This window comes from Anomaloglossus baeobatrachus, chromosome 2 (assembly GCF_048569485.1).
Source record: "Anomaloglossus baeobatrachus isolate aAnoBae1 chromosome 2, aAnoBae1.hap1, whole genome shotgun sequence".
NCBI lineage: Eukaryota > Metazoa > Chordata > Amphibia > Anura > Aromobatidae > Anomaloglossus > Anomaloglossus baeobatrachus.
Window position 1 is genome coordinate 286,475,484 of NC_134354.1, and position 14,206 is coordinate 286,489,689.

The 14,206-nt window shown below is 41.5% G+C and overlaps 1 protein-coding gene across 1 annotated transcript in view; it reads left to right on the forward strand.

The window, feature by feature from the left end:
- PLCXD2 (phosphatidylinositol specific phospholipase C X domain containing 2) overlaps positions 1-14,206 on the forward strand; it is a 100,184-nt gene that overhangs the window by 50,440 nt on the left and 35,538 nt on the right. The window contains exon 2 of the mRNA XM_075333824.1: positions 582-1,042. Within this exon, the coding sequence (XP_075189939.1) occupies positions 582-1,042 (461 nt within the window). The remainder of the gene's footprint in view (positions 1-581; positions 1,043-14,206) is intronic.

The following is a 14,206-nucleotide window of genomic DNA, read 5'->3' on the forward strand; positions in this document are numbered from 1 at the left end:
TTTAGGATCAGTGAAACAGAGTAAAAAGCAAACAAATACACAAAGAGCAGCCAAGGGACAGAGGAAGCACATTAATTACACTTTTATTTGAGATATGATCTTTATGGACCATTTGTATAAGCTTTAGTTGCACAGTTCTTCAGCAATGGTTCCTCTACAGTTTTTGATTCTCTACATTGAGAGTTGGGTTCATTATTATTATTATTATTATTATTGACTTTGTAGAGCATTGACGCTCCTACATCTCATTCTACATTTAATAGCTGGATTATATGCATAATCTGTAACATATATTCTTAGTTCCAATAATATGGCCTCTTGGCTTTAAGATCTGCAGTGACTTGGAAACCACCATTAGCATCAAATAAATTCTTCACCTCAATCATTTTCAAAATTTGTATACTAATGCTTTTTTCTCCTAATGTACAGTGGTCTCTCTCACATGCTAAACCCCTAACATATGTCATGCCTGTTATTTAGGTACTCATTGTTTTAATTTCATGTTCTTCAGGCTACATGACTTGTGTTGCTCCTTCTTGGAAGAGCCAGTATAAACTTTAAGATGGTCTATTCTCTTTCAGGGTCGCATGATTCATTCAGTTATTGGGTCGATGAAAAATCTCCTGTTGGACCAGACCAGGCAAGATCACTTAAACGTTTAGCAAAAATCTCATTGGTCAAGAAGCTAATGAAGAAGTGGTCTGTTACCCAAAATTTAACGTTCAAGGAACAATTGGAGTCTGGTATTCGCTATTTTGACCTAAGGGTATCTTCAAAGCCAGAGGAAGCTGGAATTGAAATCTACTTCATACATGGACTATACGGAATTAAAGTATGGGATGGACTGACAGAAATTAACACTTTCCTAACAAATCACAGAACTGAAGTTGTGTTGTTGGACTTTAACCACTTCTATGCAATGGACAATACACATCATTTGTACCTTGTGAATATGCTCCGGGAGGTGTTTGGCAGCAAGCTGTGTATAGCGGACTGTGTTGAAAACATTACATTACAATACCTTTGGGAAAAGAAGTATCAGGTAGGCAAATGCTTCAATTATCATCAATTAAATCAAGCACTAAAAATAGGAGCTCAGAAACTGATCGATGCAGTTGGAGAAGATAGGAATAGTCAAATATAGAAATGTATATCTTATAGTACTACAAACTGTCTATCATTTGTAAAAACCGTCATCTGTTACAGGTATTTGTAGAAATGGTCTTCAGATTCTCTCTGCACAAGGACTAATGATTTAGTGATATCCATCATCACCATGTGTTATACTTAAAGGGATTGTCCACGTTATCTTTATTGTAACAAATGTATTGTTAGCATGTTTTGGAGTGCCTTGTAAACCTGCTTGTTAGTATAGGCTTCTCCACAGACTGCACCACTCTTCTGTTCTCGGACTGGCAGTTTATGGATAATCATGGTTTATTAGCCTCCTCCAGCTGAATGACATCGTACAAGGGAAAGCTTTTTTCCTACTTTCTAAAGTGAAGGATGCAGATGGACAGGTCTTTTATGGCACTTACTATTGCTAATATACAATGATTACAGATTCTCCTCCTGCATTTATTAGAACAGTCTAACTCGCACCACAATTCATACTATTCCATTTCTTAAAATGGAGGTTTACAATGAGGATGTGGCCAGACCTGTCCAACAGTCTCCAACTCATAAATGCTTCACATGAGAGCGCTATTTACCAGTGCAAGGAGGTTGGGTTCACATGTTAAAACTGTGGTGCATTTTTCAGCATTGTGATTTTATTGGTAATTTTAGTCAATTGGAGCAAAAATGCCTCAGTCTTGCTGCAATTTCAGCAAAAAAATGCACAAAGGTATTAATAAAGGTAGAAGCGTCCTGCTACATTTAGGCCAGTCAGTGCGTTTCTTTGTTGTTGTGTTGTTGTTTGTTGCAATAAATCGTGTGTGGGGGGGTTGCAATGGGTACACTTCTTAATAAAGTTGGCACATCTTGGGCTTTTTCCTAAAGGAGTTTTCTTATCATAAATGGTTAAAATTGAAATCTTACTGCTCTTTGCTTAGGAGAGTGCAGCGATGGCTTGTAAATCAGTGGTGGACTATCTCCTAGCCACAAAGAGAAGGCAACCTTCTGGCAGTATGGTACTGCTCTGAAGCTGGCCTGCTGCATCGGAGAGGGCAACCTTCTGGCAGTATAGTGCTGCTCTGAAGCTGACCTGCAGTATCAGAGAGGGCAGTCTTCTGGCAGTTGCTCTGGAGCTGGCATGCAGCATCGGAAAGAGCAACCTTCTAGCAGTATGGTACTGCTCTGGAGCTGGCCTGCTGTATCGGAGACGGCAACCTTCTGGCAGTATGGTGCTACTCTGGAGCTGGTCTGCAGCATCGGAGAGGACAACCATTCTGGCAGTATTGTGCTGCTCTGAAGCTGGCCTGCAGCATCGGAGAGGGCAACCTTCTGGCAGTTGCTCTGGAGCTGGCCTGCAGCATCAGAGAGGGCAACCTTCTGGCAGTATGGTGCTGCTCTGAAGCTGGCCTGCAGCATCGGAGAGGGCAACCTTCTGGTAGTATGGTGCTGCTCTGGAGCTGGCCTGCAGCATTAGAGAGGGCAACCTTCTGGCAGTATGGTGCTGCTCTGGAGCTGGCCTGCACCATCAGAGAGGGCAACCTTCTGGCAGTATGGTGCTACTCTGGAGCTGGCCTGCAGCATCGGAGAGGGCAACCTTCTGGCAGTATGGTGCTGCTCTGAAGCTGCCCTGCAGCATCGGAGAGGGCAACCTTCTGGCAGTTGCTCTGGACCTGGCCTGCAGCATCAGAGAGGGCAACCTTCTGGCAGTATGGTGCTACTCTTGAGCTGGCCTGCAGCATCGGAGAGGGCAACCTTCTGGCAGTATGGTGCTATTTTGGAGCTGGCCTGCAGCATCGGAGAGGGCAACCTTCTTGCAGTATGGTGCTGGTCTGAAGCTGACCTGCAGCATCGGAGAGGGCAACCTTCTGGCAGTTGCTCTGGAGCTGGCCTGCAGCATCGGAGAGGGCAATCTTCTGGCAGTATGGCGCTGCTCTGAATTGTGAACCAACAAGGAGTGTATAGCCTCCCAACACGTAAGAAACCAGGGACGGGGGCACTCCTGTAGAATACTTCCTTCTTCCAGTATTAGTATAGTGAGTTGTGGCCACAGATAGGAGCCAGGGATGAGAACGTGCCCACACCCACACTATGTGCACTTCTGCACTGACACTGTCTTAGCACCGCACCGCAATATCATTGCTGTTGCAGAACGCAGGTTGTTCGTCATTCCTGCAGCAGCACACATCGCTATGTGTGACACCGCAGGAACGAGGAACCACATCGTACCTGCGGCCGTCCGCAATGAGGAAGGAAGGAGGTGGGCGGGATGTTCGACCCGCTCATCTCCGCCCCCTCCGCATTCTATTGGGCGGCCGCTTAGTGACGTCGCTGTGACGATGAACGAACTGCCCCCTTAGAAAGGAGGCGGTTCGCCGGTCACAGCGATGTCACTAGGCAAGTAAGTAGTGTGACGGGTCCGAGCGATGTTGTGCGCCACAGGCAGCGATTTGCCCATAATGCACAAACGACGGGGGCGAGTACGCACACTAGCGATCTCGCTAGCGAGATCACTGCGTGTAAAGCGGCCTTTAAGGGTACTTTACATGCTGCAATGTCGGTACCGATATCGCTAGCAAGCGTACCCACTCCCGTCGGTTGTGCGTCATGGGCAAATCGCTGCCCGTGGCGCACAACATCGCTAACACCCGTCACACGGACTTACCTTCCCTGCGACATCGCTGTGGCCGGCGAACCGCCTCCTTTCTAAGGGGGCAGTTTGTGCGGCGTCACAGCGACGGCAGCCGTCCAATAGCAGAGGAGGGACGGAGATGAGCGGCCAGAACATGCCGCCCACCTCCTTCCTTCCTCATTGCCGGTGGACGCAGATAAGGAGATGTTCGTCGTTCTTGCAGTGTCACACATAGCGATGTGTGCTGCCGCAGGAACGACGAACAACATCGTACCTGCAGCAGCAACGATATTAAGGAAATGAACGACGTGTCAACGAGCAACGATTTTTCACGTTTTTGCGCTTGTTGATCGTCGCTCATTGGTGTCACACGCTGCGATGTCGCTAACGGCGCCGGATGTGCGTCACTAACGACGTGACCCCGACGATATATCGTTAGCGATGTCGCAGTGTGTAAAGCACCCTTTAGGCTATGTTCCCACAATGAGTACTTGGTAAGTTTTTGATGTTGCAGATTTTCTGAATCATTTCTGAACCTATTAACAAAATTGGGTTCCTTTGTTTATTTCATTCAGTTTTTTGTCATTGCATTTTTGGAATGTTATGGTATTTGGCTTTGGAAAATATTTATTGATACAGTCATTTGCAGACTACATGCGTTTTCATTGAGTTGCTCTCCAAATCATCTCTTTTTGATCCAGTATCTGTGGGATTTGCAATAAAAACATATCTGATCAATCGAGGTCCCCGATTTAAAACTTACAGGACTTAAAGGGAACTTGTCTCATTAAACATCCAGTCACATTGTCAGCAAAAGTTGTAGTGAAGAAGATAATGAAAAGATTGAACAGGTTTTTGGAAAAAGATTACATTAATTTTATTTATGGAAATCCCTAAATATTTTAATCAATGCAGTCAAGGGGGTGGTCCTAATCAGTGATCTCTGTATGCATACTTATGCAGGAAAGGTTGTCAGTGCCTAATTAGCACCACCCGCTTGACTGATAAGCTTATAATTAATAGGGATTTCAGTCAATATCATGCAAATTAGTAATGTATCAATATTTGGTGGCTAGGTGCTTGCTTTACTGGTGTTTTAACACAGGTAGTATAAACAGAAGAAGATGTGGCTTTTTCACACAAGGTGATGCAAAAATTAATCAGTTTCAAGACTTTTTCTTTCCTAAATGTTTACATACACTATCTACAAAGACACATATGCATGTTTTTCTCACTATGTAGTATATAGCCAGAGGCAGGAATGCACAGCGTATACAAAGGAGGTATACAATCTCAATAAATCAATAAAGTGAGGGAGCAAAATGCCTACCAAACAACAGAACAATAAGAAGAAAAAAGTGTAGGCAAGAGGAAGCACTCAGTTCACAGAAAATGCATTAATATAAAGTTTATTGTGCAACATTAAAACCAATTAAAAACAATATAGGGACCATCATGCTGATAAGAGGCCAGCTGATAGACAAAATTATAAGTATGTGCAATAAATACACAACACAAAGATAAAGTGACACTGCAAACAGTATATATTAATCAGGTAACACTACAAAAACCTCAATATAGGAGAGTGCCTCCAAGAAAATACAAAAATGGTTCCGAATGTAAGTATATAGGTGCTAGCCTAAACATCAGCAGCCAACCTAGCAAGATATATAAACACAGAGCATAATGGAACACAATATCACCTAACCCAATGCGTGTCACTATAAGAGCTTCATCATGGGAAGTTGAAATAAGCACAAAGCAAAATAAACACATATATACACAAAATTTAGGAGCCAATGAATTGTGACGTTTCCACCAGAATCCGCTCCTGCAACTTCTGTTTTGGTCACCAGGCGCAGCCATATTCCCACCGTGGCAGTGCTGGTGACAGGAGAGGAGTCAGAACCAGTGGCTCTGGTGGGCGCAAGTTCCGCTCATCCGTCCCGGACAGACGTCACATGAATACAATACAAGTATGTTGTGGTTGTGTGATCCCCTGGCATTTGGAAATAAACAATGCGCATGCGCGAAAGGCTACTGAAGTGCAGAAACTTAAAAATTGTATTGCACATGCGCCAATATATGCTCACGCATCAAGAATGAAATTCACAGCTTGGTCTGCACAAGTGTTAACGCGTGCAAACGTACAAGGATTGTTATTCAAGTATTAAACTAAGCCAGCAAATAATGAATACAGAGGATGAAAACACTGCTAGTAAAGTGGCATAAGGTACCTGTACAAGATTACAGAGATTACAGTATGTATACAAATGAAAGGAAGTGTTACCAGGGAGTCCCTGTTGTTATATACCAACAATCACAATGACTATTCAGTATATTGAACAAAGGTAAACAAATAGAAAGGCAGCGATATTGTTATACATAATAATCAATCACAATTGGTCACCTAATTACACAACACAGTGATATTGTATTCATTCACTTTCAAATTTTGGATATATATGTGTTTATTCTGCTTTGTGCTTATCTCCTCTGTCTCTTGTAGCGACAAGTGTTGGGTTGGTGATTTTGTGTTCCATTATGTTCTGTGTTTGTATATCTAGCTAGGTTGGATGCTGATGTTTAGGGGTACTTTGCACGTTCGGTGGGGTCAAATTGAAAGTGACGCAAATCCGGCGTCGCTGTCGACATCGCAGTATGTGAATCCTTTTACATACGATTAACGAGCTCAAAAGCGTTGTTATCGTATGATCGGTGTAGGGTCCGACATTTCCATAATTTTGCAGCAGCGACGGTACGATGTTGTTCCTCGTTCCTGCGGCAGCACACATCGCTGTGTGAGGAACATCTCCTACCTGTGTCCCGGCAGCAATGAGGAAGGAAGGAGGTGGGCGGGATGTTTACATCCTGCTCATCTCCGCCCCTCCGCTTCAATTGGCCGCCTGCCGTGTGACGCCGATAATGTTCGCTACGGCAGCAATCACAAGATATTGCTGCTGCGACGGGGCGGGAACTATCGCACTCGACATCGCAGCATCGGCCTGCGATGTCATAGTGTGCAAAGTACCCCTTAGACTAGCACCTTATTGTGGACTCCTTGTGAGTCCATGGGTATTTTTAGGCTTTGTATCTTGACATATATTTCATGTTATCACTGGCCTTCTCCCAGGTTGTATATGTATGCGTTTTGCCCGATGGACATTATATTTACAGCTGCATTCTGAACCATTTTTGTATTTTCTTGGGGACACTCTCCTATATTTAGGTTTTTGTAGTGTTACCTGATTACTATATATGGTTTGCAGTCTCACTTTATCTTTGTGTATCTGTTTACTGATATTTGCACATACTGATAATTTTGTCTATCAGGTGGCCTCTTAGCAGCATGATGGTCCCTATATTGTTTTTAAGTGGTTTTAATCTTGCACAATAAAGTTTATATTAATGCATTTTCTGGGAGCTGAATGCTTCCTCTTGCCTACGCATTTTTCTCCTTATTGTCCTGTTGTTCTCACTATCTGACATGAAATCTGCATAAACCTTTCCCTTTTTAGGTCAAATAGGGTTACAAAAATGATTTATATTTGCCAAATGCCAGAATAATGAGAGGGAATGTTATAAGGCATTTTTATTTTTATTATTGTCTGCAAAGTCAAAAGTTTACATACACTAAGGTACTATGCCTTTAAAGAATATGGGACAGCCCATATGATGATGTTATGTCTTTGGAAGCTTCTGATAGGCTTATTGGCAAAATCTGAGTTAATTAGAATCACACCTGTGGATGTATTTTAATGCACACCTGAAACACACTGCTTCTTTGGCTTCTTTGTGTAGCATCATGGGAAAGTCAAAAGAAATCAGCCAAGATCTGAGGAAGAGAATTGTGGACTTGGACAAGTCTGGTTCATCATTGGGTGTAATTTCCAGATACATGAAGGTGCCTCGTTCATCTGTACAAACAATTATACACAAGTACAAACAAGATGGCAATGGCCAGCTATCATACTGCTCAGGAAGGAGACTGGTTCTGTGTAGCAAGGATGAACATACTTTGGTCAGACATGTGCATATCAACCTAAGAACAAACACAAAATACCTTGTGAAGAAGTTGGTGGAAACTGGTAAGATTTTGTCATTATCCATCGTGAAACAAGTAGTGTATCAACATGGGCTGAAAGGACACTCTGCCTGGAGGAAGCCATTACTCCAAAAGAAATATTAAAAAGTCAGATTACTGTTTGCAAATGCACACAGGAACAAAGACCTTAATTTTTGGAGACATGTCCTGTGGTCTGATGAAACCAAAATAAAACTGTTTGGCCATAATGACCATCGTTACGTTTGGAGGAAAAAGGGGGAAGCTGTGAATCCTAAGAACAACATCCCAACTGTTAAATACGAGGGTGGAGGGATTGGTGCACTTCACAAATTAGATAGCATTATGAGGAAAGAAGATTATGTGGCAATACTAAAGCAACATCTCAAGCCAGGAACTTAAAGCTTGGGCAGAAATGGGTCTTCTAAATGGACAATGACCCAAAGCATACTGCCAAACTGGTTACAAAGTGGCTTAAGGATAACAAAGTCAATGTTTTGGAATGGTCATCACAAAGCCCTGAGCTCAATTCAATTGAAAATGTATGGGCAAAGCTGAAAAGGCAGGTGCGAGCAAGGCAACCTACAAATATGGCTCAGTTACACCAGTTCTGTCACGAGGATTGAGACCAAATTCCTACCAACTATTGTGAGGACTGCCAGTACTGTGCTTATCACTCTGGCTCCCCACCTTGAAAAAGCTTAACCCCGCGAAACGCGCGTCGGATGGATATCCTGGGCGCTATCCAGGGACCGTACTGAGCTTCTGGACAGTGTTTGGGTTGGCAGATCCTGGAGCACTTTTTTGAATTCCTCACTGCACTAGCACTTTAGGTAAGATACCGAAGATAGTATTCTATGTGCCCCTGTACTGTTTGGTCTTTTTATTATATATTGTACTATTACTTTGTGACCTCAGTTATTGCTTCACCATAGTCTCTCCCTTCCCTTGGGAGATTCTGTGGTGGAAATATATGTGCTGCCTTCCCTTTCATTTTCCCAGCCCTGTACTACTCTCCTTGCCTATGTCCTGCGCTAACTCTATGACAGCCTCCATTTTTTACAATTATGTATTCTACTTACTGACACATTGTAGGTGGCTGCCCTTATGCCATGATATTTGGACCCTGGCATTGTGTCCCCCTCTGTTTTATGGTAGTGTACCACCATTTTAATCGTTCTGTGTTGTGTATGTCTTAATAAAATATATGAATTTTTTGCACTTTACTCTTGTCCTCCTGTCTAATATTGTGAGAATCTTGTGGAAAGATATCCAAAACGTTTGACGAATGTCATACCGCTTAAGGGTAATAGTACCAAATACTAAGGAAATGTATGTAAAGTTTTGACTTTGAAAGTAATAAAAATACCTTAAAACATTCTCTCTCTCATTATTCTGGCATTTGGCAAATATAAATAATTTTGGTTCCTAATTGACCTAAAACAGGAAAGGTTTATTGTGATTTCATGTCAGATAGTCAGAAAAACATGCACATGTGTCTTTTTAGACAGTGTATGTAAACATATGGTTTCAACAGTAGGTTGAAAAAAGACCTTAGTCTATCAAGTTCAAATTTTCTCCACTAATTCTACATATTTTGTAACTAAATTATCTATAGCCCACTTAGAAAATCATCCAGCCCTGTTTAAAAACTAGTATGATAGCTGACATAATTACCTCTTGTGGTAGGGCATTCCGCAGTCTGACTGCTCTAACTGCAAATCCCCCTTTCCTATTTAGATGTTGCAGTTAGTACCTCCTGGTTCTTAGTACTGTCTTCAGAAGGAATAAGTCATGTGCCACTTCTTTGTATGGATCACACATCTATTTATAAATATATATGACATCTCATCTGAGACGTCTTTTTTTCCAGCTAAACAACCTCAAGTTTTCCAACATTTGGAGGCCTTCTATCTATTGTAATAATCTGAATATCCTTTTTAAAATGTGGAGCTCAAAACTGAATCCCATATTCCAGATGTGGCCTTACAAGTGATTTATAGAGGGGTAACAATACGTTGGAATCACAGGATTTAGCCTCTCTTTTTATACACCCTAAAATCTTGTTTGCTTTAGCAGCTGCTGCTTGACATTGAGTGCTGCTGCTCAGCTTATTTGTAATCAGAATACTCAAGTCTTTCTCCTTTTCTGTAGTCCCAAGTACACTTCCATTTAATGCATATGCCAATTGTTTGCTAATTCAGACATCTTATCCAGATCGTTTTGTAATATTGTACTGTCAAGGTAAATTTTCAATATCCTGCATAGTTAAAGACTGATACTTTAAGGGCATGTGCCCACGGGAGCTTGTTTCTGCAGATTTTGCCGTGGAAAACCTGTGGACTTTTCTGGATTTTCCAGATAAATCCGCAGGTTTTAGCATACAGACACTCCCCATGTTATCCTATGGGACATGGGGAGTGTCTGTGTCCACGCTGTGGAAAGTGCGGCTGCGGAATATCCTGCGGATGTCCCGCAGCCGCATGTAACTGCATGTCAATTATTCATGCGGAATTACCTGCGGAAATCCCGGCCCTCCGCTATGGAGATAGAGGCCGGGACGTCCGCAGGTAATTCGCATGAAAGTCCGCAGGTTTACCGCAGCTATTCCGCTGTAATCTCACAGCTAAAAATAGCTGCGGATGCCGGCGAGCAGCTGCGGTAAACCTGCGGCCGTACCTGCGGATACATCTGCAGTTACATTCTCCCGTGGGCACATAGCCTAATACTTTGATACTCAATCCCATTCACTATATCCCATTTAGAGCATGTACTATTTGCAATGACTCTTTGTTTTACTGTCTTTTAGCCAATTCCTTACCCATCTGCATATACTTTCCTCTAGTCCCTGCTTTTGGAGCTTCAGTATAAGACTATGTTCACACAGTGCACCTTTTATTGCGCTTTTGGTGCGTTTTTGAGGTCACAAAGATGCACCTAAATGCATGCATTTCCTTCCACCAGCAAAATCTATGAGATTTCTATTTTGCTGTTCGCACTGGGCATCTTTTTTTGTCTGCATCTTGGCTGCGTTTTTGAAGATGCAGCCAAGATGCAGCATGTTAATTCTTTTTGCATTTTTCCAGTGTTTTTGAGCCCTTCCAGTCAATTGATTTGACTTATAAAATGCATTGGGCAAAATGTGGTAAAAACATTGCAAAAATGCGGTCTTTGATGCGTTTTTGCCGTGGGTGCGGATTTTGTGGGGTTTTTTTGGGGGGGCACAAACACTGCACCCTTGTGGTTAGAAACAATGCACTGTGTAAACATAGCCTAAGGCTATTATGTGGTACAGTTTCAAATGCCTTTGCAAAGCCAAGATAAATGACAGCTGCATTACCAACATCCAGATTTGCACTTACCCCCTCATAGAAACCCAACATGTTGGTTAGACACGACTTGTTTTGCATGAATCCATGCTAGTTGTCAGTTAATGTATTATTCTCTGCCATATATTTTTGCATATCATCTCTTATAATGTTCTCGAAAACTTTATGCACCACTGATGACAAACTTATCGGATGGTAATTGCCGGGATCCACCTTCTCACCTTTCTTAAATATCGGTACAATGTCAGCCAGTCTCCAATCCTGTGGCATCAAACCTGTTACAAGAGAATCTAAGAAGATGAGATACAGCGGTCTGTCAATTACTGAGCTAAATTCTCTCAATATCCGTAGATGAATGCCATCTTGCCAAGGGGATTTGTCAAAATTTTATTTGCTCAAATTCAGGCATATATCTTCCTGTATTAAATTAATTATATCGGGTGGTGAACTTTGATTTTTGCCTTGTTGAATGTTCCCTGGAACAGTCAGTTTATTGGTGAACACGGATGAAAGTCCTTGTTTACCATCTCAGCTTTTTTTTGTCCTCTATAATTATCTTATCTTTTAAAGGGCTGATACTATCTGTTTTTTTCTTTTTGGCATTGATGTATTTATCATTTTTTTGGGGGGGATTTTTAATATTATTGGTTATTTGTTTTTCAGTAGCTAACTTTGCTATCTTGATTTCTTTTTTACATTTCCTTGTGAGGTCTTTAGTTTTTTCATATTTTTTAAAACTTTTTTTCTTACATTTTTTTATTTATTTTTCTAGTCCTCCTAGGAGACTTTATGGATCAGCAGTCTATTTACTTGTGGATTTCTGTTGATCAGAGCTGCACAGCTCTGATCAGCAAAAATGCACTGTTCCTTTAAGAGAAGTACATTAAAAAAAGACTGCTGGAACACCATTGTAAATGTGAACAGGGTGCTATCCAAAATATACACAATCTATATACATGCCTCCCAACTTTTGAAGAAAGGAAAAAGGGACAAAGCCTGCAGCGCACACAGCGCGCCACGACAATTTTGACCACGCCCCAAGCCACACCCCTAGCCACACCCATTTGACAGTAAGGGTCAGTCAGCAGATGTCCCGGACTGTTCGTTAATAGTCATAGCAGCCAGAATTTTCTTATATTTATATGTGTTACTATATGACATGTTGCTTACTTGTGCCTATAAGGCCGTGTTCACACGCTGGATAAATTCTGTTTCTTTTTGTTTCTGTCGCTGTCTGCACCAAACTACACAATAACTATCTTCTCTGCTTATTCCATTCCAGTTTTGTTGCATTTTTTCTGCCTCTTCTCCATTATTTAATGCGTTTTTGGTTCAGATGTGAATCTGCGTTTTTAAGTGTTTTTATTGTACAGAGAAGCTTTTTCCTGCATTTTTTTAAGCTCCACATAGAAACCTCCAGAGAAAAAAAAAGCATCACAACTGCAGAGTTCGGCGGCATCTTTTCATGGAATCACATACACTTTGCTTTGACAATTAAACACAGCAGAATAAATGTGCAAAAAAACAGCAGAACAAAATGCAGCATTTACACTACATGTTAACACGGACTAAATTTCCAAGCAAAGTGGATGAGATGTTATGAAATCTCCGCCCTCGGTCTAAAGACACCACTGAACTGTGCGGTTTTGGTGACTTTTTTTCTTTATAAGCTTCAGGATTCACATCAGCAACAAACATGTATCAAATCAGGGGACAATGCATAAAAAATACCACAAACACACAATAATCAGAGAAGATTGTTATTGCGCTCGTGGTGCAGACACCTGCAGAAAAAAACACAGCATTTACGCTACTTGTGAACACAGCCTCAGCGATACATTTTTATTAAATTTTTTATGGGTTTTAATAAAGAAAAATAATAAATTGCGCCATTTTTTTATGCCATTTACTGATCCCCATCAATAATCTGATCACTGTGTTGTTCGGGTCGTTATGACTACAGTGACACTAAATATGTTCATGTTATTTGCTGATTTGTGATGTTTATTATTTTATTAAAAAAATGTAATAAAATTACAATTATTCTATTTTTTTATTATTTTTAGTAATTTTATTAGGAGAAAAAAAATCTCTTTTCCTCTCCTTCTAGAATACAGGACACAGAGATGCTGCTCTGTACAATGGAGCTCAAAATGAAACACATGACAAAAATGTCACATTTTCAATTTTTCAATTTTTCATATGGCTAGTTGTATTTTTCATTCCTTATGTATAAAGCAGCTATGCTTGTCCATATTTCTCTGAATTTGGTTTGCAGCTTTCACTTCTTACAGGAAGTGCATCATGATACCGAAAGGGGTCATCACATGACCGTCGCTACCATGGCAACCGTCGGCTCCCTGTGATTGCGTCACGGGGCCTCTGATGGCGGCAGTGTATGTACACATCTGCACCTGTTAGCCCCACATGTTTGCTATTCAAATCAGCAGAAATGTGATGGGATCACTGCTGGCTCACTGCAGCAGCTGGCGGTGATTACCGTGACTCAACCAAGGATGTACTGGTATGTCCTTGGTTGTAAAGGGGTTAATTATACCATTTTTGTGTAGATGTTACATTTTGATCACCTGTTATTGCATTTTATAGAAATGTTGCAGCGACGAAAAACCTAATTTTGTTGGCGGTGGGGAGCGGTGCGATCCTCGCCCGGGCCCTTTAAATTGCACTGTCACTATTTCACAGCATGATCTAAGGGGTTAACAGGCGGGGGCGGATCATACCGCGATCAGATCGTACCACGGTAACCAGAGGAAGGCGACTAAGAATGTACCAGTACGTCTTTCGTCGTTCAGTGTTTAAGTACTTCCCTTTATTTGTTGAAATCAGTGTTCCTAAAGTTCCAGGTTTTTGCATTTCTTCTTTTCAATGTAATATTCAATAGAACATTTCAACTTACCATATTATGGTCGCTGCATCCAAAATTCTCCCGAACCTGTAGATCTGAAATTGTATCGGGTCTATTTGACAGGACCAAATCCAGCAAATTATTTTCCCTTGTTGGTTCATCTACTATCTGAGAGAGGAAATTGTCTTGAATTGTAGATAATA